This window comes from Embiotoca jacksoni, unplaced genomic scaffold (genome assembly GCF_022577435.1).
Source record: "Embiotoca jacksoni isolate LCO1_2020_lvr unplaced genomic scaffold, fEmbJac1.0.p SCAF_10, whole genome shotgun sequence".
NCBI lineage: Eukaryota > Metazoa > Chordata > Actinopteri > Embiotocidae > Embiotoca > Embiotoca jacksoni.
Genome location: NW_027185230.1, coordinates 18342262 through 18366416, shown reverse-complemented (window position 1 = coordinate 18366416; position 24155 = coordinate 18342262). Strand labels below are relative to the sequence as shown.

General features: G+C 40.8%; 1 protein-coding gene across 1 annotated transcript in view; it reads right to left on the bottom strand.

Moving 5' to 3' along the window:
• LOC138211543 (astrotactin-2-like) overlaps positions 1–24155 on the bottom strand; it is a 230758-nt gene that overhangs the window by 54669 nt on the left and 151934 nt on the right. Inside the window, exons 13-16 of the mRNA XM_069171503.1 lie at positions 22700–22888; positions 3277–3401; positions 1967–2071; positions 939–1118 (exon numbers count right to left, since the gene is read on the bottom strand). Coding sequence (XP_069027604.1) covers positions 939–1118; positions 1967–2071; positions 3277–3401; positions 22700–22888 — 599 coding nt within the window. The remainder of the gene's footprint in view (positions 1–938; positions 1119–1966; positions 2072–3276; positions 3402–22699; positions 22889–24155) is intronic.

Sequence of the window (24155 nt, the reverse complement as noted above, 5' to 3'; positions counted from 1 at the left end):
GTTGAAGAAGAATTCAGGTCCCTAAAGTAGAAACTATAAAAATACAAACGTTATATAAATAAAGGTCCTTCGTATATGAATAAAAGTACTTATTAGTTACTGAATTAAATATTTGCTGCATTAACTTTGTAATTTTGTGGTTGGTTGAGATTAGTAACATTTATTTTTATGAGCTGTAACATATTGCTGACACATTAATGCATCAATGATTTTAGTCCAACAATATTAATATTGTTTTGAAAGAGTACTTTTACTTTGGATACTTTATTATATTTGGAGGATTATACTCAAACCTGTAATAGGCAATTTCCACACTGTGGTATGAGTACTTCTAAACAAGTAAAAGATCTGAGTACTCCTTTCACCACTGTTTTTTTTAATTTTTTTATATTTAGATTAATACTAATGATCGAAGGCGCCTAGTCGTGAATTTGGGTAAAAATGAATCTCACTCCTGTCGCACTTCAGTTGCATTGAATGGGGAGACTCAAATTTTTGGATCACAAATAAACAGGATGTGAAAAAAAAATACATAAAATAATGGAACAGTGCAGCAAGATCCTTTTTTGATGCCATTATGTCTCAGTGGTGGTTAATTCAATTTATGCAGCTTATGTTGCCTTTTAACCAGAGGGTGAGTGAAGGGAGGATGGAGTCTTTAAATATAACCCAGTTTAGTTTGTATTCAAAGTGTAACGCCCCCTCCTGTTAAATTACAGTAAATCTTGCTCTAATTCTGTTTATTGTGTATTTAATGCTTTGCTGTAGAAAGATTAGGCTGTCTTTGTTATTCTTTATAACAACCTGCAGGCACCACTAGTTTCCTAAAACATGCTCCTCTCTCATGCATACACATGTGGTACGTGAAGATGTTTTTTTTTTCCCGTTCATCCTTTCTACAATTCAGCTGGTATTTTTCCGTCCGTCAGAAAACTCACCTTTCTGGTACTGCAGCCAGAGCTGCTGCTGGGCCTTCTTGCTGGGGAAGTAGATGCTGCAGCTGAGCTCGGAGCCGTACAGGGCCTCGGACACGTAATGGCTGCCGTATTGCTGGAGAAAAGTCAGCAGCTCCTCCCGTGTGCTCTCTGCTGACAGCGTCTTCAGCACCTTGGAAAAGCCTACGAAGATGGAAGAATAGTGATTTTGTGTCCAGGAGGGTGAGACAGGTAGATATTAAGGTCAGGCTTACGGTGTAAATCCGCTTTTATCAATACCCACATGTGCCGAGAGCACAAATAGTTACCTGAATGGACAGTCGCGCAGACAAGATTTAACGTAGATTGTAACCACATGCAGAATATGTAATAAAACTGCAGGATGGTAGAAGACGATAAAACACTGGACAAGACTCAGCGGTTTGACTTTTATCCACAACCAGGAGTTACGATGGTTTTGCACTCTGTGACACCGGCTCCCTGTTTGTTTTAGGATTGATTTAAAGATCTCACTGATTACTTTTAAGGATCTCCAAGGCTTCGCTGCAGATTATATTGTCGACCTTTTAATCCCCTGTGCACCTTTGTGCAGTTTGAGATGCTCGACCATGGGTCTTTTTTATCAATTCCAGAGTCCAAGCTGACAACTGAAAGAGAAGCAGCCTTTGACATCCCACTGCCTTCTTGAGGAAATGAGACTGTCTGAGTCTCAGCCTTCTTTTAAATCTCCTTTTAAAAAAGTACTTTTATCAGAAAGCATATCCTAATTTTATTTGATTTTCCCGTTTACTGGTTTTGTTTATTATTTAAATCTGATTACACCCCTCTCACATTATAACATTCATCATGGTATTTTGTGTGACTCTCTCTGTGAAGCACTTTGTAACTTTGTTTTGAAATTTCCTCTATAAATAACATTTCTTCTTCTAATATTATTACTAGAACAAGCAACACACGTGTTGGTCAATTTCTTTTCATATTTATCAAGAGATTCGTGATGAAATACAAAGACATATGACTCGGTGACTGACCTGTCGATAAGGTGATGGAGCTGAGTTTGACTTTGTACAGATTGCTGCGTACTCTCCACTGCTGAACCATCGGGTAGCCCACCGCCTCACTGAACTGGGCATCCCCTGGGAGAGACAGACGAATGAGAACAAAGAGACATATTGACGACAGATGCCAGAGACATCACAGATACGACCATTTTAAAGAAAGTATAAAACTCAGATTCATAAAGAGGAGCTAAAATTCTAAATAAATGAAATCAATCATTTCATTTGTACAGTTTATTGCACATCCATTGGTATCCAGTATTGCCTTAACATCATTTATCATAAAGGCTTATATCCCGGCTGCTCCTGGATCAATGGTGATATATAGAGCAGCTTGAACTCCAATTGGATTGCTGGCATTAGAAGTGGGAGCAATCTTGCTTTTCTCTGCAATTCAATTACCAAACTTTCACACCAGTTTAGAACTTAAGCCACGAAGGCGAAGAGCAAAGAGAGAAATAAATAAATAAAGTGCTCACGGGAACCTTGATCCTGTTTTACACCTGAGACGTTCATGCACAGTGAAAAAAAGGCAAGGCAATTTAGTTTCTACACGTACGTGTGTGTGTGTGTGTGTGTGTGTGTGTGTGTGTGTCCAATTGTGGTGAAAGCAAGAAAATATCTCAGGGGTCAGTGTGGACTAAATGCCAATTTAGCTAATGGAGGGATTAGGGAGCAGAGGTGGAGGTGCAGATTTCAAGCCAAATGTCTAAGTGACTCGACAGGATGGGGAGGAACAGTCCAAAAAAGGATAACAGGATGAAAAACGTGTTGGAGTTTATAAGATCCTTTATGTAGTGTGTGTGTGTGTGTGTGTGGCCATGTATGTGTGCATTGCTTTGTGCGTGTGGCAGCATTTTGAGATGGAGGATGAGGCACAGGATGTTTTAAGGTGATGTCGCACTTCAGATCGTACAAAACGGATATAAAGGTTATTTTCCGCCGGTTCCGTCTGAGACGTCTCAGACACGACTGCTGGAGTGAATCGTGTCATTAAAGTCGATGTTTCATATTCCAGCGGTTTTGCGCCGCTGTGCGTGTCAGCAGAGTCCCAGAAGCAAGTCGCCGCGCCGCTCTGCTAAAGATAGGCAGCGAGTCTATTTTTAATGAAAGCCGCTCGGAGGCCGCGGCAATCTGGAACGCAGCAGATCGGCCGGCCAGGAAGTCAGTCAAGAAAATAAAATAAAATCAAATCCCGGTCAATTCTTTTTTTTTTTTAAACCACCCGTGTCCAAACACTACATCCTTCAATCTGGAAAAGAAATGCATTTTCACACCCTCACCTGTGAGGAGCTGCAGGTTGGGGAGCGGCTCTGACAAGACCCCCCGACACTGCTCCTCCACCGGTAGGGGGATGACCATGAGCCCGTCCGCCAGCTGTGGAAAGTCCTTAATGAAGTTGTTGTCCCTGAGAAGGAAGGAAGGAAGGAAGGAAAGAAATACAAGAAAAACAACAGAAATAAACGTCATACCTCTACATGAATGTAAAGGTTGTGTTTCACAGTCAGTGGAGCAGCTACGACTTCTAAACTCCACCAAAAAAATAACTCCACAGCGGTTCCTGATAAATATCTGCAGTCCCGGCATGTTCCAGCGCCCGTCCAGCCGCTGGCCTCCTGCATCATTCAGAGACGGGGATTCGGAGATTTCACTGTTTTTCCTGCCTTGCAAGTGTTTTCCCAGGATAATGTTTGAGGTGCCGGTATTCGTGCCGTCTCCTCGGCTCCACAGAGGGAAGAATAAAGAAGAATAAAGGTGCGAGGCTCATTGGTCGCTTACGTTTGAGACCAGGAAGTATTTAGTTAAGTTATACATTTTTTGTTTTGTTTCCTGTTTTATTTCCTGTGAGTGATGGGATTCCTCGCTGACCGTGTGAAGTACAATAGCAAAGGCACAACATGTATGTATGTATGTATGTGTGTGTGTGTGTGTGTGTGTGTGTGTGTGTGTGTGTGTGTGTGTGTGTGTACTGTAGATGTGTTTATGATGCTTGGAAACCCAATAAAGAAAACAGTGGTGTCCCCCAGCTTGAGGTCAGACCAGAGAGCTGCAGGCGGAGATAAGAACAGAAACCGTTGGAATCTTCTCTCTGCTGGCGATGATAAGTGCATGAAAGAATGATAATGAGAAAGGGACATTGAATTATGGGATGGAAGGGTTGCAGGAGATGCAGACTCACATCCTGCGCTATGCAGAGAGGCAACAAAGAACCCCCATAAAATGCACACAGAGCCGATATGTGTCGTAAACTCCAAACACGGTTTATTATTATTTTTTTTCATTTTTCTATCTATTTGCACGTCAGTGTTGTAGCTCAGCGGGAAAATCACTTGCAAAAAAACCCCAATAAATAGCTACAAGTAGAGAGATACCGTATGTCGAGCTCTGGATTCGTTCGGCCGGCGGACCGTTTCTGCTGAGCTGCAGTTCATTTCCTGTCAAAAAAAAAGATGGGTTGTCTCGCTGCATTCTGAGAGCATAGCAAGCGGCGGCAACCTATTTCCCATAATCCACTTTTATGGGACCGAGTCTCACAGTGCAGACCTTATGCCATGAAGACTCAGGGGAAGGAGGGGGCGGGAGAGGAGGAGGAGGAGGGGGGAGCGAGGGAGGGGAGGGGAGGGGAGGGAGGGAGGGAGGGGGGGGCAGCTTCACTATTCTTAATATCAGTTTTTCATCCTGTTTCTCTCTCTTTGCTTTCTCTAACCACAAAGCCTGTTAGACGCAATCACGGCCTTAGTGTTACAGTATGAGGGGGGGGGGGGGGAGGGAGGGAGAAGGGGGTTTACTTAAGGGCACAGGATGAGAGGAAAGAGGGAGAGAAGAGGTGCTGTAAAAAGATTACCGTGGCTTATGCTCACAGAAAACATATTGATTGCTAAACTAAATCAGCCGGCTTCACGCGGCGGCTCAGAGGACCTTGAGAGTCGTGTGGGCCGAGGCCACCGGTGGCTTTACGGGCTTTCAGGCTGCCGACCGTCTCTGACACCCAAAAGAGGAGTTCCTTTTTCCTCGAAGCCACTTTGCTCACCGCGGCCATTCGAGTTATACGACTGAAAGACGAAGCGGGCGACTAAAAACCCGACTCCACCTGGAGGAAGAAGCTTTGTCGTCTTCTTCGATGGACACGAAGGAGACACACAAAGTGTGTGCAAGTTTGTGTGTGTGCGTGCGTGTGTGTGCGTGCGTGTGTGTGTGCGTGCGTGTGTGTGTGTGTGTGTGTGTGTGTGCGTGTGTGTGCGTGCGTGTGTGTGCGTGTGTGTGCGTGTGCGTTGCAGCAACTGGGAGCATTCGTTCTCCCGACAGCTCATTACAAGACGAGACGTTTATCCGCCATCAGAACAAACGGACGACGTTAACGAGACGAACCAGTCGCTCGTCTTCCCAGAAAGATCATCTCCGTCTTACACAAATTGGTTTCCACTCATTGAGCCGTTGCCGCGGGTAACTTATCTTACCTCGGAGTGAAAACTGACCTTTTTACAAACTGACACGATTTACTTGGCTGAACGAGCTCAAGGTGAACCTGACAGACGTCTGTCGGGGCAGACGTGTGGACACGCTGCCGTCTCTAGTCACAATATTAAAGAGTCCTTACGTGCTCCGGTAGGACGGACGTGCTAATGTTAATGTCGACATCACAGAGACTGAAATGGGCTAAAGCTGTGATTGATGCCATTAGTTGCTTCCTGCTTTTCCTGCACTGCAGTCAAAATGTCTGCCGTTTGAAATGTCTGTGGAAGACCATATATGATATTAAAACTGGTCGAGTTTGATTAATTATATACGCAATAAAACGTTGGCTGATGTAACCTGATAACCGAGCGGTGAGGACAACAAACCACTGAGCAGCAAGTCTCCCATTTCATTCCTAGACCTTTACTTTTCCCTGTCAATCTCCACGGCTGCTCTCAAATAAAAGCAGAAAAAGCCCAAAACAGTAATAAGTCTTTTTTTTTTGGGGGGGGGGGGGGGGGGGGCGACTCAGTTCGAAAGTAAGTAATAAAATGTGAGATGGCTGATTTCCATTTAGCAGAAGTTTGGTTTTGTATATAAAAGCTCAGCTGGCGTTCTGTCTTGGCTTCCTCGTAAATTGACATAAAACAGATGCATCATCAATGTTATTAGCAACACCTGTGCTTTTTTTACTGCAGTGATAAAAAAATAAAAAAATAAAAACACTTTGGAAAGATTGTGCTGCTGCAAATCAAAAAGTTTACATTTCAGTCAAAAATGTGAACGATGTGAACTGCAGTTTCTATGAAAACTGAAGTTGCAAAATCATATATTAAAAAGCACAGATGTAATTAATCACATTGATTCTAGCTCAGTTCCATTAATCGAAAGTAAATCAGCATATTTAATATCACTGCCACTGTAAAATTAAAGGAATGCCGCCTTGATTAATTACTATTATTAATTACACTTTTTTTTCTTGCAATTACACTGCAAAATATTAGCAGTTAAAGGGCATGTTACTTTAATTTATTAAGTTTCTTTGTTCTTTTGAACAAATCTACAAAATGTGTACAAAAAAAACAATAATACTGCATCTTCATTTATAGTTTCTGATTTGACTCCTTCAAAAACTTTGTGATCTGTTTGAGCTTTTTTTTCTTCGAACCAGCTGTTTGAGATTAACACCTACTCCTGCTTCAATCTATACTCTGACCGGGTGCCCCACTTATTATTTTTAGCAACCAAGCTCACGCACGCATCCTTACCAATCTTACCGAACTCCCATACCACATGTGTGAGTCTGGACTTGTGCCCTCACACTTGTGTATTTACTCATGTTTCATTCAGCACCCGTGCGTGTTCATTAAGGTCGGAGGACACCGGGCTCCCTCCTGGCCAAACGGGCCTCCCGTCCTACTCGAGTCCACGAGTGGAAAACTCTTGCCATTTGAATGAGAGTCTCCAAAGCAGCGGCTCCACCGTCCAGTGGATAATACAATTATTTTGGCTGGTATGAATACAAAATATTGAAGAGCAGTTCCTGCATATTATATATATATATATATATATATATATATATATATATATATATATATATATATATATATATATATATTAAAGCACACTGCAGCTCTGATGTCACATGCAAATAGTTTTTTGTTTGTTTGCATATTTCATAGCCTAATATCAATTTCAGTGTTTCTCCACAGATTTAGTGCAGCGATCGTTGTCTGTTTGCTCAGCCGAGTTCCCGTTGGTGAAACCTTTCATGTTTTCTCTCCGTATCCCGTATTCCTTCCATCTCTCTCCTGCCTAAAACAACAGGCATCCTGTTGATAGGAAAAGATGAGAGCTATCTACAAGTCAATTTAGAAAATGGTTTTGCGCCTCCCGGTGACCCTCTAAAGGATAAAAGCGGCTGTAGCTAATGGATGGATGCAGTTTTTTTTTTTTTTTTTTTTTGCCTCTCCGTGTTTGTTTGTTTGATTGTGCATCTGTCTATCTGACTTGATAATAGGCATTAGAGGTATCAGCAATTCACTTCAGATGCCTGTGTTTATATTTATATATGTGACGAGTGTGTTCGCGCATATATTTGTGTATTTATCTGAGTTTGTGACTTTGTAACCGATATTGAGTGCTACTTAGCCAAACATTGTTAGAGGTAATTGTCTCTTGTGCCGTTTAGAGTGAACGTCCGTGTAGAGACCTCATCGCAACACCGATCACACACATTAAAGCATATTCACCACGTCTCAAACTGCACTGTCGTCCCGCAGCAATGCAGCTATCCCAGAATCAAGATCCATCTCAACAACAACATACGCTAATGGTGGTTTTCAATTGTGGCTGTAATTAGGAATTTCACATCTGTCATTGGGCCACTTATTTTGTTCCGTCACACTTTCTTTCACGCTGTTCAACAATTATGACTCATCTACCAAACTGAAGGTTAGCTATCAAGAATACAAAATAACTCTAGCTTTAGGCTAGATACCTGGGAAAGGTTCGACCTCATTAAAGGGCCTATGCTGTCGATTTGAAGTGACACACTCTGACATTCAGAAATCCAGTTTTATAAACAGGTCTGGGGCAGCAAACATGTGGGTTCAGAACATGAATAATACTTCTTCCATGCAGTGGCTTCCAGAGACGACTGAACCTGGCTTTGAACAGCTCCCGTGAACAATGAGGAAACCTGTTTCAGCAAATTATAAACCATGCAGGATGCTCTTTTCTACTCATTTAGAAACTGCCTTTGTGGACTGATGCAAGCACTAACAAAGACTTCCTAATTCACAGGGGAAATGAGTATTGAATATACATAGAAATCCTTGGTGCCAAGCTTACAAAGGCTATATTATGATTACCAGAGCCTCTGTTCTGGCCCAGCTGCTAATTGAGCATGTTTTTTATTTATTTATTTATTTATTTTTAGCATTTTTAGGTCAAAGCTGAACAAGGAAGTAACTCTTTAAAAATGCGTTAACAGCACACAGTTTAGTAGTTTCAAGGGTCATGTTTTTTTTCCCCCCTTTTCAAATAAAGTGGATTTGTGTGCACGTTAGTCTGTTTATGGAGGAGTCCTCAAAGGCAGCAGTTAAATTGGTGAGTTAAATGTTATTTCAATGATCCTGAAAATGAAAACCTTGAGCAGAAACTTGACAGCACCACCAATTATATCAAGGCAAGTTTAAAACGTAGTTGATAGTTAAAATCAGGCTAGATTTAAACAGCGAGCATGGTGAGATTTTATTAGATAATAAACACATACTCGTTAAGACTGACAATATCAGTGTGATGCTTTTTAAATAGTCAAGCACCACTTACACAAACCTGTCAAATTATGCTGCACTGACAGAACAGAAGTAGAGATCACACTCTATGTGTGTGTGTGTGTGTGTGTGTGTGTGTGTGTGTGTGTGTGTGTGTGTGTGTGTGTGTGTGTGGTTCAAATAGTCTCAACTCTGTGCTGTTTAATCAATAACTAACTGTAGTAAAGGGCACCACATATAATCACAAACTTTACCACTAGAGGCTGCTCTGTCTCTGTGTCAGAGGACAGGCTAATGGTGTGTCCATGAACAAGAGTATTTGTGTGTTTATGTTGCTGCACTTTATGTGTAGACTGCAGGAGAATTTGCTTTGATATATAAGAACTGAAGGAAAAAAAAAAAGGCATAACAAAGCTCCCAGAGCAATTATATTCAAGTCAATATACAGTTGCACACATTACAATTAAATTACACACCGGACAATGTGTAGCTGTCGTTCGTGTGTGTGTGTGTGTGTGTGTGTGTGTGTGTGTGTGTGTGTGTGTGTGTGTGTGTGTGTGTGTTAGACAGAGCTGCAGGATCTCAGGGGCCATGTGGGCCCAGAGAAGCAGTTCAGAGGAGAGAGTTTTCATATTGTGTTGATAGGAAGTGACTGCAGCTCTGACGGAGGTGGGAGGATGACTTATATACTGCGATACTTGAAGTGAGGAGACTTTAACCTGAGGAGAGCCGAGGAGTCGGGATGTGCCAGAGTGATGGCCAGTCTACCACGGAGAGAGAGAGAGAGAGAGAGAGTTGTGCATTTGGTAACATCGTAGGCAGCTTTGTAAGCCAACAACAGTGTTTTGTACTGTTTGTGAGCAGCCACTGGGGGCCAGTACAGTGCAGATAGGAGGAGGGTTGTGTTGTATATGGAATATATGGAAGCTGAGGACAATCGGGTAAGCTGAAAGGGTGTCAGAGTGGATACAAGAGCAGGCGGGAGGAAGGAAAATAGCCTTTCCTGACATACAGATGGAGAGAATGTCTTGCTGACTTGACAAAAGCTACAGTTTTTGAAATGCATCAATCATTTACGGTCAAAATCACCTTATAGGAGCAGCTCGCACTTGAAAAGATCTGGTTTTTGCTTTTGACATTCACAGGAAGTAAAATAAAACAACTAATGCAAGACATTGTAGCAGAGCCTCTTGCATAGCTTTTGCCAACAGATTATGTTGGCAAAGCCTCCCTCCCTGATTTGCCTACACATATTGATTCATTGAATAAAATGAAAAATCAGGAGAAAGGCAAACTGCAATGACACATCTCATTCTACTTCCTTAAAGATGAAAAAAAAAACAACAACAACTCTGTCCTACAAAGGATTTGATAGTTTCTAAAATACGTCACAAGGCAGCTGCACATGGGTGATACCACTCCTGCTCATGTGGTGTGCATCCATCAGTGGTCTCCTTCCATGAGTCAACATCCAACCGAAAATTTGACATCCAGCATGACACAGCGTGTTTATGATTTCTATGGCTGCCATGCTGTTTGGATTCCTTCCTAAACGGGATAATTACCCGCTGTTTGAAAGAGAAGTGTGCAACAAAAGGCAGAAGGAGACTGAAGAAAAGAGCTCTTGTTCCAAACAGTTGCCTCCACCAAAAGCTATACATACAATATGATGAAAAAAAAAAAAAAAGCCCCTGCGTAGGAAAACTGAATTTAAGTTTCAATTAAACGCATTGGGCATCTGGTAGTGTGGAACTAAGAGCCTGTGCAGTGATGCCAAATATCTCAAAATGCCTTTGGAGGGTCAGTTTACATAAACACATATTTTCTAACCACAGTGTACTCCCAGTGGTATCAAATCCAAACAGTTTGTAGTTTTTTAGCACCAACATCTGTCTCTGAATTTCATGTATAAAACAATACCCAGATTATTGTAGATACAGCAGTCCACATGACCTGCTGGCCCTTTAACAATATAAGGACCAATATTCAAATGTAAAACATTTCAAATGTAGCAGATTTATATGACTAAATCATATAACCTGTGAATATAACATTTCATGTGTCCTCTCACAATATCAATCAATCCTGTCGTTTCTCTTCCGTTGCTCTGAAAATGTTGTCACACTTGCCCTTGAGAGTCATCCGCCAATTTGTTGAGCTGCACAATCAAAGATTTACGAGAGCTGGGTGTGTAGCCGATCCAATTGCATGTAATATGCTTAACAGCTGTAATATCTGTTATTTGAATAAACGCCTCGGTGCGACTGGGGCCAGTCAGATGAGTCATAACTGAGATGAAGCACCCCGTTGTCATCCAGGGCGCAGGCCCCGCATGAGGAATTAAAGAGTTATTAAAGGGCACTTCGGAAAAAAAAAACTACAACAATCTGAGATGTTTACCTTGAGAGTTGTGTTACAATCTCTTATTACAGATGCAGCCACAGCTCAGATGATGAATGATTCCACTGAGAGGGGGAGATCTGGCGACTTGTCATGGCCAATATTGATTAGGCTTGGGAGTTGATGCTGTGAATGAAACAGCCTTTAATGGAGAGCAGCTATACTGTGGAGTTTGTTTTAGTATATATGAGTGATTGTGTGTGTGTGCACGGGTTACCGCTGTATGGAATTACCTGTATGTACACACATATATATATATATATATATATATATATGCAGAGATATGTAGCGGTAGGATGACAGGAAAAAGTATTACCAATGTTTCTTGTGCAATATTACAATACACAGACACACACAACTTCACTTTCATTCCCCTGAGTCGCGTATACAATTGAAATACAGTATGAGTGTGCGTACATGGTTTTTTTTTTTGTACCTTGATATCTCTGTTGGCCTGCCTTTGAAAATTGTGAAAATGAACTCTGGTGACCGGGAGTATTACCATAGAGATGAAGCTTGCTAATGCAGAGTGAGAGGGCATGCAGGCCAGCTAGCTGTGAAACTAATTAGAGCAATAGCTTTTCTACTTTTTTATTATTCCACTTGCTACAAACCTCCTCCACCTTTTTTTTTGTCAAGCCATCCTAACAAACTCCTGTCCCTCTAGCTTCAGCCTCCTCTCATTCATTCAAACACAGATGCCGCAATTTTTTAAAAAAGAAGCCCAACCAGCGGTTTAAAATCTAAAAGTCTCCTGACAGACTCTCACGTCATCACCTCGGAAGCAGAGCAGCACTTTGGAGCATTTGATTCAAGGACAGAGGAACACAAGGGGAGGTTATCTTTTCTAATACGGCACAACAACAAAGAAGCAAACGGTTTGGCCATCACGTTTTCGGACAAACAGACGATTTAACAGTCAAACAACACAAGAAATTCTTTCTGTTCTGCCTTTTTGATCAGAGATAAAAGAATAAACTGACTAGTAATTCACATTTTGTTGTTGTCAGAATAGAGCTTTCACAAGTCTTTGCCCAAAAGAACTAAACACCGACTCTGAAAATCACATAGAAGAACCGAATACAAAATCCATTTATTTCCATTGGTTACTTACACAACAATAAGCGTGCATGCAAGCTGTGTGCGTCCGATACTAAAGTCAAGATCCTTCAAAAGAAAGGCCACTTTTATCCAGGCTTGCTTTATTTTGTGCTCTACTGATACATGAACACGACCCAAACGACTCATCACAATTTTCCATCCATCCCATCAACTTGTGTTTGATCAGCAGTATTGGGCCAAGACAGCAAAGCAGTCTTTGTGTTCTTTTATTGTGCAGTGTAATTACAAAGTAATATGAGTGACACGGAGGCGGGATTAAATGTAATTCTGTTATCTGGTGTTTTGTCTATCAGTGCGATATGACGAACTGAAGCACAGCTGTTTTATTTATCTTAAATTTTTTGTGTAGTCAACATCTTGAAAGGCAGGCGGTAGAAACCACATCACAGGAGTGGTAATTAACTGCTTTATAGTATGGCCTTGCTCAAGTGAGTGTGGGCGAATGCTCAATGAAGCAAATTGCATGAAGTTGAATAAAACAGAAAAATGGCCTGGAACTGGCATCTATTTATGAACTTATATTTATGAATAATTTATGACTGGTAAATTTACAGCACAAGACGGCAATCTTGGAAGAGCAGGGCAGAGTGACAGGAGAGATGGGGAAGGGGAAGAGTTAAGGCAGATAATGGTCCAGAGGGGATCGAGAAATACGAGCGCTGCCACCCTGCAGTTCACTACTGCAGTAGTAGTTCATTAATCAATACTAAAAACATCCCGCCGCTAATTCCAGATTTAGCCCTGATGGGACAATGGAGTTTCCCTTCGGTGAAAGTGTTCAGCAGCTGAAACCATTTCAGAAGGAACTGGCAACGTTTTCGACGCCCTTTGAGGAACCTCTGTCACATCCTGAAGCTGAAGGTTTGATGCTTCATGCTGTATATTCTGTATATTCTCTCCTCACCCGCCCGTTTATGGTTGATTCACCGCCTGATGCGCATTCAAGTGATTTTATCAATCCGGCACGCCTGACAGCATCACCAGCTAAGCTAATTAAAAATGCACAAAATCATTGTCCTTGTTTGTGGTTGCACCTTGAGCATACGTTATGTGAAAGACAAAACATCTAAGTTCTCAAGGTTAAGGTTTCAGAGAGGCTCGAGACTCGTATACAAAAACACGCACGGGAGGAAGTGAGTATGCTGTCAAATTTTCTGTGTATTAATTTGAAGTAGACAAATGAAGAGGCTACTTAATCAATGAAAAATACAGTTTCATTTTAATGATAAATTAGCCATTCAGCTGAACAAGACCTCAGCCTCTGCGACATGCATTAATGCCTATACATGGAGGTACACTGTTTTTTTCTTCCTTCACCTCTTGCAGCCCTGCGGCACCATCGAGCCACTCAAACACAAAAATATGTCTTGGGTAAGTTCAGGCAGGTCTACATTCTTCCTCATTCTGTCGGCTAACTTACACATTTACATCAGGTACTTGTAATTTATTTATATCATTTCTAGTGGAAAGAAAAGGTAAGTGGATCCTTTGGGATTTTTATGTATTTATGTATATGTTTGTCTTAAAATACGTTTTATATCTTCATCTAAGCTGCAATTATGGACAAACACGATCAATTTTAACTACTAGCATGCAAATCATTGTGTTGTTCGTGTCCATATTACAGCATTTAAACATTCACATTGGAGGTTAGATCAAGTTAGTCTGTAAGGTTGAATTGTTTGGGGGGAAACAATTCTCTTTTACTTCCTCTTTGCCTGTCTTAGCATTTGTTTTCTGAACAGTTGACTGATTGAAAGTAACAATGACTGAAAACCAAGTCAACATAGCAGTGTCCAATATGTTGATGTATCCTGGCGTATATCCAACGGTCACAGATGGTCAATAACGTTTATACTGCAACTCTTTCCGATTCTCCTCTTTCCTCAGGACTGGAGGACAATATGGAAAACACTTTGGAAAACTGCACAAAAACAGACTACTTTGCAGAAAACTGCTAAATACAGAAAGCAATATTTACACCCATGCTGTCTCTTTAAACGATTATTGATGTCGAGGGAAATAACAAAGGCCTTGAGAATCACATCTGTCTCTGCCCGGCAACGGCTTCGCATATTGGTTGGTTGACTGTGGATATTATGCGTAATTACAATTTTATCATATATTGTTTTTATAAGAGGAAACAACAACAACAACAACTTGATGGTCCATATCAGCCGATAAAGGAAAAGAGCAGTGGCACAGTAATTGGATGCTAAAATAAAGATGTGAAAGGGGTTTTGGAGTGCAGACTCAACCTTGTTTTAGCTGCATATATTATGGAACATTTGCTATGTGCACACTTCCACTGTACTACAAGATTTAACTACATCTGTATGTGCTGTCTGACCACAGTCCAGCATGCTTAGTATGCCTCATCTGCTGCACTACTGCTATCTGTTTTTTACTCTTTTTGCATTTTTCTCACACCTATTTTTCCTTCGTTTTCCCTCGAACTTTTGCTCAGCTTTGCTTTTTCACTGTTCATTTATTGTTCCTATTCATTCTGTCATTCTTATCGCTGCCTCCACCAATCCACCTGTCTCCTCTCGCCTTCTCCAGTCAAACAGCAGGTAGTCAGCTATAAGCCTCTCTGACATTTAGCTGATATTAGGCCAGGGTCTATTAGGTCCGGCCTTGCTATGTGAGTATTGAGGCAGAGATGGGTGTGCCTCAGGGTTACGTCGCTATTCGGGGGTGTGGAGGGGAAAGGGTAAGGTTGAAGGGGGTAGGCGGACGAAGGGGGAACAAGGGCGTGAGGGGAACGGGCGGGGGAAGGGGGGAGGGGGCAAAAAAAGGAAGGCAGGTTAAGGAGGAGAGAGGCGCGGGGGGTGAGGGGACAGTACCCGACTGCGGCGTCACGTGGGACCCGAAAGTGGGCCCCAATAGAACGACTACACAGGATCCAGAGGGAGTGGACGACAGAGGGTGCGGGGGATGTCTTGGGGACCGAGAGATGTAGGTTGGCGGACGGTTCGTTTGTGGACGTGTTGTTTAACTTCCTTTTGATTTCCCTCTTCTTTCCCCCTTTCTTTTTCACCATTTTTTTTTCCCTCCTTTTACTTTCCAACTTCAGACCTCTTTTTTTTTTTCCTTTTTATTTCTTTTTTTTTTCTTCCTACTATTTGTTTTTTTTTTTTTCTTCCTTTTTTTTTTTTTGTCACCCAAAACCCCTTTTCTTTGTTTTAAAACTTACACATGTGCGATGACTCACACAAGCAACCAGTGACTTGCAAACACATTATGGGAGCTAACAAGGGTCCAAATAATGCAAATATTTGGATAAAGACTCATAAGAAACAGATAAAAAAAATAATTGTCAAGAATTTGTTACAACACAACTTTAAGACTCCATTTACATCTGATATAATAACAGCAATCTTCATATGTAAGTGTATTTAACCTGATCATATAGCTGTGCATTAACATTTTAGTATTAATAAGCATTTCATTTTATGATGCTGCTAGGTAGGTAGGTATGTAGGTATTTACTTTATTAATCCCCGAGGGGACATTTTATTATTATTATTATTAGACAAGGCTTTTAGAATAGGCTATTAGACCTATTTTGACTTTTATGAGGAACGTGTTGTCTGTAGGTTTTTTTTTCTGAGGCTACCTTTAAATCTTGGTAAGGCTATCTGGGATGAGGCCACACCGATGGCATTTACACTTGGCTGAGACCCAGCCACCTCCAGTCATCACATCCATTGAAGTTCCTATTGCAACACATTGAGTGCATTTAACATGTTATTTTTCCTTATCCAGATACGCAATGCATGTGAGTTTAAATGGGCTGTTATAATAATTCAAAAGTTAGATCCTACACGTCCAATAGTGCAACTCAACAGCATCTTTCCAAAAGAGACCATCCCTACCTGGGAAACACTCACATGCCAAGACCCCAATTTTTACTGCAGACCTTTTGGGAAAAAAAAAAAAGAAAAAAAAAAGAAATACATAAAAAGTACAGACTCTGAGCCGAAGCACAGAAAACCATGATGGCATCATGATGGGTTATCTCAGCAACACAAAACTCCTTCCAGAGACACAGAACATATTATACAACTGTTTTCACAGGTTAAGTACTAGTACTAATCTCACCTCTGTGCATAAAAATAGTGGAGTGGCCCTTTAAATCTACTTTAAATCTATACACACTACTGTGAATTAGCAAATACACTATATATAGTCCGAGTGAAGCAGGCCGTGGTACAGTAGAAGTCATTTGTTGTGTCAACAAGCCAGACGCAACTAAATGTGTACGCACACAGCAGACAGCGAGGCATTTAGTGACGGAAAATAATGATGACTGAATTAATCTAATGTTGCATGGATGCGTTTACTATTATTATCTAAGTATCAGAATAACCATCAGCGCTTTAGAGCAAGGACATCACGCAAAAACCTCGGCGTCACATCCACACGCATGTCTGTGTGCAGACAACCAGAATTTTTTTTTGTAAACGCTGGATTCATTGTTGGGAACATGAAACAGAAAGAGCGAGAGGTCCATTTATTTTAGGAAGAGAATTAGGAAGCTTCGTCGTCAACCTTGAGCAGTTTAACCCTTCAGTCCAGCAGTCTGCCGCACTGTCTCATGGCTACTCATTACGTGGGAAGAAATCGCCTTATAATGTTTGTTGACTCAACTCCCCAGTAGAAGCTACCGTGTGTGCACCGAGGAGATAATTACTGAAAATTACAGAGGAACATGGAAATGTAGCTGTGTTTATGCCTGTGAGCCTTGTGGGCTGCCAGATTCACAAATTATTCATGTTGTGGTGTCGTCTTAGTTTGAGAGGTGAGCGGTGATGAGGAGTTAGTACAGAGTTCCTATCAAAAGCATCTTTCTTTTTTTTATTTTTTATTCCTTCTAACTATATCTTTTTGCTTTTCGTAAGAGTGTGTCTTATTCATCGGCGTGACAACGGTGGCAGCGTCGCCTTCACGGAGCAGGTGAAACTTCTTTTTTTCTTCTCTTTATCAACCACTGCTTCTCATTTGTCACAAGCTGAACCTCTGACAGTCGTCACAACAATCCCATCTCTCTCTGAGCAACGTTTCAAAGGAAGGGAACTATCTTTGAAAAGATGAACAGAAAGGAGCTTGATTCAGAAAGGATTAATGTCTCATTGAGATAAAATACTTAACCTAAGCGACTTCACTCATCTATCTCGTGATTGACTATGTATCATCCAGATAATTACAGGCCTTTCTTTTTCATTATATCTTTACAACAAAGTGCAATAAATTGATATTCTCCATCAAGATAGGAATACAATTATCATAATGATCCATTATCAGGTCTGAACGGAGTTTTCTTGTGTTGCAGCTGGACTCAGGTTTCTGTTAATAAGATGAATAACCAAGCGTTTCTAAGCAGAATCTATCAGCTCTGATCATGTGCTGACTGCTGAATAAAAAATAAGGTGTTTTTTTTTTTAAGTGAGACTGAGAGTGTGAACTATGAAATAAAAGGAGGATGATATGTACTGCAGCTCCTTGTTAGCTGCTTTGTGCTCAGTGTTTGTATTCTCTTTGGACCTGTTACGATCAGATCTCTTGTTTTTGAAATTTTGTTAATGCAAATGAAGTTCTGATGGGTTTTCCAATGAGACTATATTGGATCAGGTCTAACAACTACTAAACACTTCAAACTGCTAAGTACCAATCGTGTCTGGCTAACTGGAGTCTTTCCAACGAATAATAACTGAATGCCTGTCTGATTTTTTTAAATCTATATTACTAAATAGTGCATGCCATGTATGTGAAACCAGTTTCCCACCGATGTGTGTAATGCACCCATCAGTCCACAGCAACTTTGCGTCAGTTTCCCAGTTCGCCTCACCTTGGCATGAAAAACCACGTGGTTAGGCGACACTGACACGGTACCCTCTAGTGGACTGACAGGTGTATTACATGCTTTGGAGTGATACAGGGCTGGTAGGTGTGTGTGTGTGTGTGTGTGTGTGTGTGTGTGTGTGTGTGTGTGTGTGTGTGTGTTGATTCCTTTGACAGCAAACTGATGGACAACATGCTCCAAGACAATTCACACATACACAATTGCTTCCCTCCACCTATTGGTTGGTGCATGCGTGTGCCGCAACTGTCTCCGAGTGGTAAGATTGATGTTATTACTGCACATATACGATATATATATATGTATATATATATATATACATATATATATATATATATATATATACGTATACTACACTGTACTACACAAACTGAATGTGGACCTCCAAACAAAAATAATCGCATTATGGGTGCATTTTTGTCCAATTTGAAAATTGCGTGTAGATGCCAGAATACATTTAATAGCCAAATGATATAAAGTGCTATCAAAAATATAGACAGATAACTATACACATTCTCTGTTGTCTGGATTCTGTTTTCATATCTCTCATACAATATTGCAATCGTATAGTAATGATTATTTTCTCAACAGTAGCTTCCACATTAATACGTGTAACTTTATCACAGAAACACATGCTCGTGTGATATTATATTATTCTTTAATTGTATTAGAGCAATATGCAAAAATGTATTCACTTGACTTACCTCAAGAGGCCGCGCAAAGTGAGATCAATTTAAAACAAAATGAATGTAAAACAGTCATAAATCATTGGGAGTATTTCCTATTAAAACACTACCTGTGAGGCTGTGACTCAAATCATATAATTCATCTCAATCATCTAATATTTCACGTTGATCTGCTGATGCAGGGGAATATGATTATTATTATTTTGCATGTGAGAGAGAGAGAGAGAGAGAGAGAGAGAGAGAGAGAGAGCAAGTAGACTGTGGAGGACTGAAGGGGAGGAGGGCTGTGGAATAAAATGCACATCTGCATATCAAAGATGGTGTGGAGGAAAAGTATGGAAAATTATGAGAGTGAAAACTGTAACAAGTTGCTATAAATATATTGAGTGTGAAGGAGAATCTTAAGGGAGGAAGACATTCAGCAGACAAAGCTTTTGTTCTTTTGACAAATGACACAATGGATTTGTTAAGCAGAATAAGTACTTTAGTAAGATGACATGCCGTAATACACATGTTTAATTAGAGGCACTGGGAGTCAAACATTAAACTCCTGTGAGCTCAGCCTGTCTGGTTAGACTTAAAATGATGAATAGCTCAAGAAAAACTCTGACTTTCAAATGTTAAATAAGTCTGATTAAAGCAATAAAACGAGGATGGAAGTCCAGTGTTGATGCATACTAAAATACCTTGTGGTTAAAAATAAACAATGTTTTTCTTTCCCTAGCAGTTGAGTGTCGAGTTAAATCGTAGATTCAGAGAGTAACTCTTTCTTCCTTCCTATTTCTCTTTTTATATTCCCTGCCTTCTGCAAAACCCACCGAGCTGTGTACAGTAGGTCGGTCTGTATAACTGCTTTCTGTGCTTCATTTCAGACGTACTCTGCACCTCGAGACATGTGCCTTATTTATCCAAACAGGCACATCAGCCTGGAAGTGCACTTTGCCTGTCATCTGCATGTAATCAGCCGAGTGTGCCTTTAACTGCAGGGAACCAGATACGTGCGGATGAGTATGCATCTTGCAATTAGCATAGATATTTCTCCGGCTTCCAGGAGCAGGTGCAAACGGCACAGGTGCAATCAAATGAAGGTTGAGATGGGAAAGAGGAAATTCAGTTTCTCTGAATTTTATATAACTCTTTCAGCAGACAAAGTGTACACAACCCTTTTGAAAAGATAAACAACCACAATATCTGACCAATTCAAGTCAGATGAAGTGTGGAGGGATCGTTTTGGCTGAGTGGACATTTAACTTGATATTCAGCGAGTGGCCATTCGATAAGATATTCATTGAATTTGACTGCCGTTACCTTGACAGTGTAGGCAGACTCCATCTTTTACAAAAATTCCGATGCTATTAGATCGATTACATTTTATGAGAGATAATCAAGCACATTTTCTCAGCTCCAGTTAAAATGTGACCGTTATAAATAATAGTTTTTACCTTCTGACTCACTTAAAGCACATTTCTTTTGCAGCATCACAACATTTTGAGGTCTTTTCTTGGTGATCTAACACAAATCCAGCCTATGCTAACTCTGACTAATGACTTCTTATATTTTAAGTGTTTGATTACAACAAAATATGTGGTGTAACCAAAGTTGGACTGGTCAGTTAGACATGGTTTATTTAAGAATTTGGTATTGTGGGAAAAAGCAGTGGTCAAAAGCAATGACATTATTTTTTCCATGAGTGATGCATAGAGTACTTCATTTACTATATGTTTTTTTTGTTTTTTTCCCCACCATATTAAGATCTATATCTTCCATGGCTTGCCTAGTGTGTCTCAGAGCTGCCAAGGTGTTTGGCTAGTTTAAACATGTCATTTGTATAACCTCTCCCGAGCCCTGGCTTGAGTACAAATCTCTTTCCTGCCCAGGGTTTGATGTAACCCGATGTGTAGAGCTGGAGTCTGGAGGCAGAAGACCCACTGTGCTCCGAACTGCTCGAGGGCAAATGGATCAAGACTGTCTCTTTGTCCCGGTTTAAAATCCCCAAAGCCAATGCCTTTGTTTTATCTGTCAAACTGTGCCCTGTTTAGTGTATTAGAGGCAGTTCCCAACTGGTTAAGCTTCTTGAACCTTTGGGAACCGTTGGACCCTCAGTCCTCTTCCTGTATCAGGCTGTAGAATCTTTCCTACAAATTCTCTAAAGATTGTTATTAAGCCCGTTTTGGCTTACAGGTCTTGAGGTGATCAAAGATAACAATTCCCTTTTAAACACTATACAGTTGCTCTTTTTTCCTGTCAATGCTCCAAAGTGTCCCACTTTTTGACATGTGCTCCTTCTGTGCACACTCCTGGAAATTCAACTCAAAGAAGTAAAACAATGGATCCCTGTCTGTGTACTCTGCTCAATTTTTATGATCTCTTTAATGCACAAAAAAACACATTTGAACCAGTATTATATTCCTATGCTAATAACATTTCATTTTATGAAAAGAGTCTATTTCTTCACCTCTTGAAAATAACTCACTCTTGCCAGCTAACACTTCCTAGTTGGCATAGTTAACAGCTTACTAGATCCAAAAAACATCTTCAAGGAAAGCTGCGGACACAATTCAGTGTTAAATCCCAAATAAATTCATCTTAATGTCATTTAGAATTGCTTCATCTGAAAGCTTTATAAAATAAGAATATAAGCATATTAAAGGCAGAAGTGCTCTTTTCATAGACTTCTCTGTGGATTACTGAAATGCTGACTACTCACAGGAACTATGTGAAATTACACTACCTGAATTATAGCACATTTTTGAGAGCGGACGTCTCACAAGCACCTTAGAAACGCTCTGATCTGAACATTATTCACTTTTTTTCCCTATGTGGCAACAGTGCAGACTAGAAAGCACTTAACCGTGGCCTTTCTGCACACGAGGAGATCTCAATAGTGAATTGAATTTGATTATGTTAAAAAAAAAAAAAGACCAATACAATCACATAAAATCCATCTGGATGTCAAATAATTCCACGATGACGTATGAAAGGAGAAACGGTTAAATCGTTCTTTGTTTTCATGAAAGTATATGCAAGCTGCAGAGATACCGACTCACAACAATATACGTTGTGTATATTGGTCACCGAGCCGTGACCTTGAGGAGCAACAGCAGACGTAGCGTGGGGTTGTTTTTTTTAACCAAGCCACAACTATTGTGACCCAGAGAGCAGAAGAGATGAAAAGCGTTTTCATGGCTACGGCAAAGGAAACTGTGCCGCTGTATAGTTTGTGTGAGAGAGATTATTTGTATTTGCGTGCATAGATAGACCCTCATCATCCTTCGGTGTTGAGCATTTCATCACAGACAGCATGTGACTTATCAGAGGGAGCCAGGTGTGCAGAGGGCTGACAGTTTAAGGAGAACTGCCATGGGATAAGTCTCAATCCTCACTCCGCCATTACTCTTTCATACCCTTCTCACACACACTCTCTCTCTCTCTCATATACTCATACGCACACACACATCTGTGCAAACACAGATGCAGTAATCCAACGGCGAACCCTGAATACTGATTCCCGGAGCGGCTCCACGCAGGTTTTCGAGCCTTTCTATCTCTCCTACCACCCAAAACTGATTAAAGAAGGCCGCTACGAAAAAATGATTTGTCTTCCGAGATGCAGAAAAAACTTGAACATGTGGAACAACAGGTCTCGAGGGAAGACTTCAAGTGTCTACACGTGTGGATGGAATAATACAAAATGAGATTTTTGTTTTGTTTTATAAACCATCCAAAAAGAGAGACAGGATAAAAACATGAGTCAATATTCTAGATAAGGTTAAAGAAAAGGCAAGAACAATATACTGAATGGCCACTAACAATGGAAGAAAAATATGGAAATATTGTCTTTGTGTTATTCTGACAAATAACATTTGTGTTAGTGTGATGCATGTGCTTGTACACTAGTTACCGGAAGGTCATTTGGAATATCTGTCCCAAGTTGACTTGCTGGGTTTTGTTGTTGTATCCATGCAGCATCTCACCAAACAGGGTGTCATTGAAGTGGACATCCTGCCTTGGGCACTTTGGTCCTTCACAGTTGTCTGACTGCAGGAGGCAGGAGCGCCCGTCCCCTGCTAGTTTGTACTCCTGCACGCACCTGAGGAGGAGGGAAGAGGAGGAGGAGGAGGAGGAGGAGCAGGAGGAGGAAAAAAACCTGTCAATACAAGTTTAGTATTTCAATCTAAAAGTATTTGTTTACACGTGTTTTCTGAGGCATTCAGGGACGTGACCACCACTCTGTCACAGCTGAATACAACCTGCATCTATCCTGGCTGTGCAATAGTGGAAATTCCAGGTTGTTTCTTTATACTATATTTTTTCTTCTTTTAAATCTTTAAGTCTGGGTCTTATTTTAATAGACAAGATTAAAATGTCTTTTACATCTGTGAAGAAGTGTGCTCGCCGTTATCACCGTCGACGCTGTGGACACAAACTCTGTGCTGGAAACGGTTCTAAAACAGATTCCAATCGGGCAGAATTCAGCCGACTCTGCAGTTAGTCACAATTATCATATCTGCTCTATTTTTCTGCGCAATCGCGCTTTACAGACGAGGCTGGACGTCCACTGCTGTTTGCTGCGAGCTTCGGGCTCATCGGCTCGGTGGGGAGGAGAACTCTGTTGCTGCCAACACTGAGTTTTGGTAAAAAAATAAAAAGCAAAGTCCTTTTTCCCTTTCTATAAACCAACAGTTAGCCTTATTACAGAATGAGAGCAATGCCGCTCAGCGCACTTAATTCATTTTAGTTGCACTGGCCAGTTTTAAAAATCTGCTAGCCATTTCACACATTTGCATAACCACACTGACTCCGCGATCAAAGAAAATATCTTGACAGTTGTCCATGTGCATATCAGAGAGTGTTCACACTGGTGAGATAGAAATGACTGACAAAAATAAATTGGTCTTTCTGAGTTGCTCTTCCTGAAAAGTTGCCACGACTTGTTTCAGACATCGTGTCGTGTAGTTTTGCTTCTTTCTCGTGTTCCTGCGTATCAGTCTTCCTCGTTTATTTCGGTCCTTTCCAATAAATGACTCCGTCCTTCATGTGCCAGCATGCTTCCTCTGGTCTGCTCCTACTTTTCCAAAACCCCACATGCTCATTGACATAACACCGGTATAGAATAGAAGCTCCATGATCAACGTCATCAGAGACAGGTCACAAGATCAGCTTCTCTAAAATGCACAACAACTTTGACTCTGACTCTGCTGTTAACGTAAAAGAAAACAGAGGTTTGCAGTAATGAACAAGAAGAGTAAAATTGAAGGGTACAAAAGAAAATAAGTTGCATGGTCTACTGATCCATGCTACAGCACGTGTTGTGGAATACCACTGACAAACACAAAAGCCTGAACCCACTGAACCAC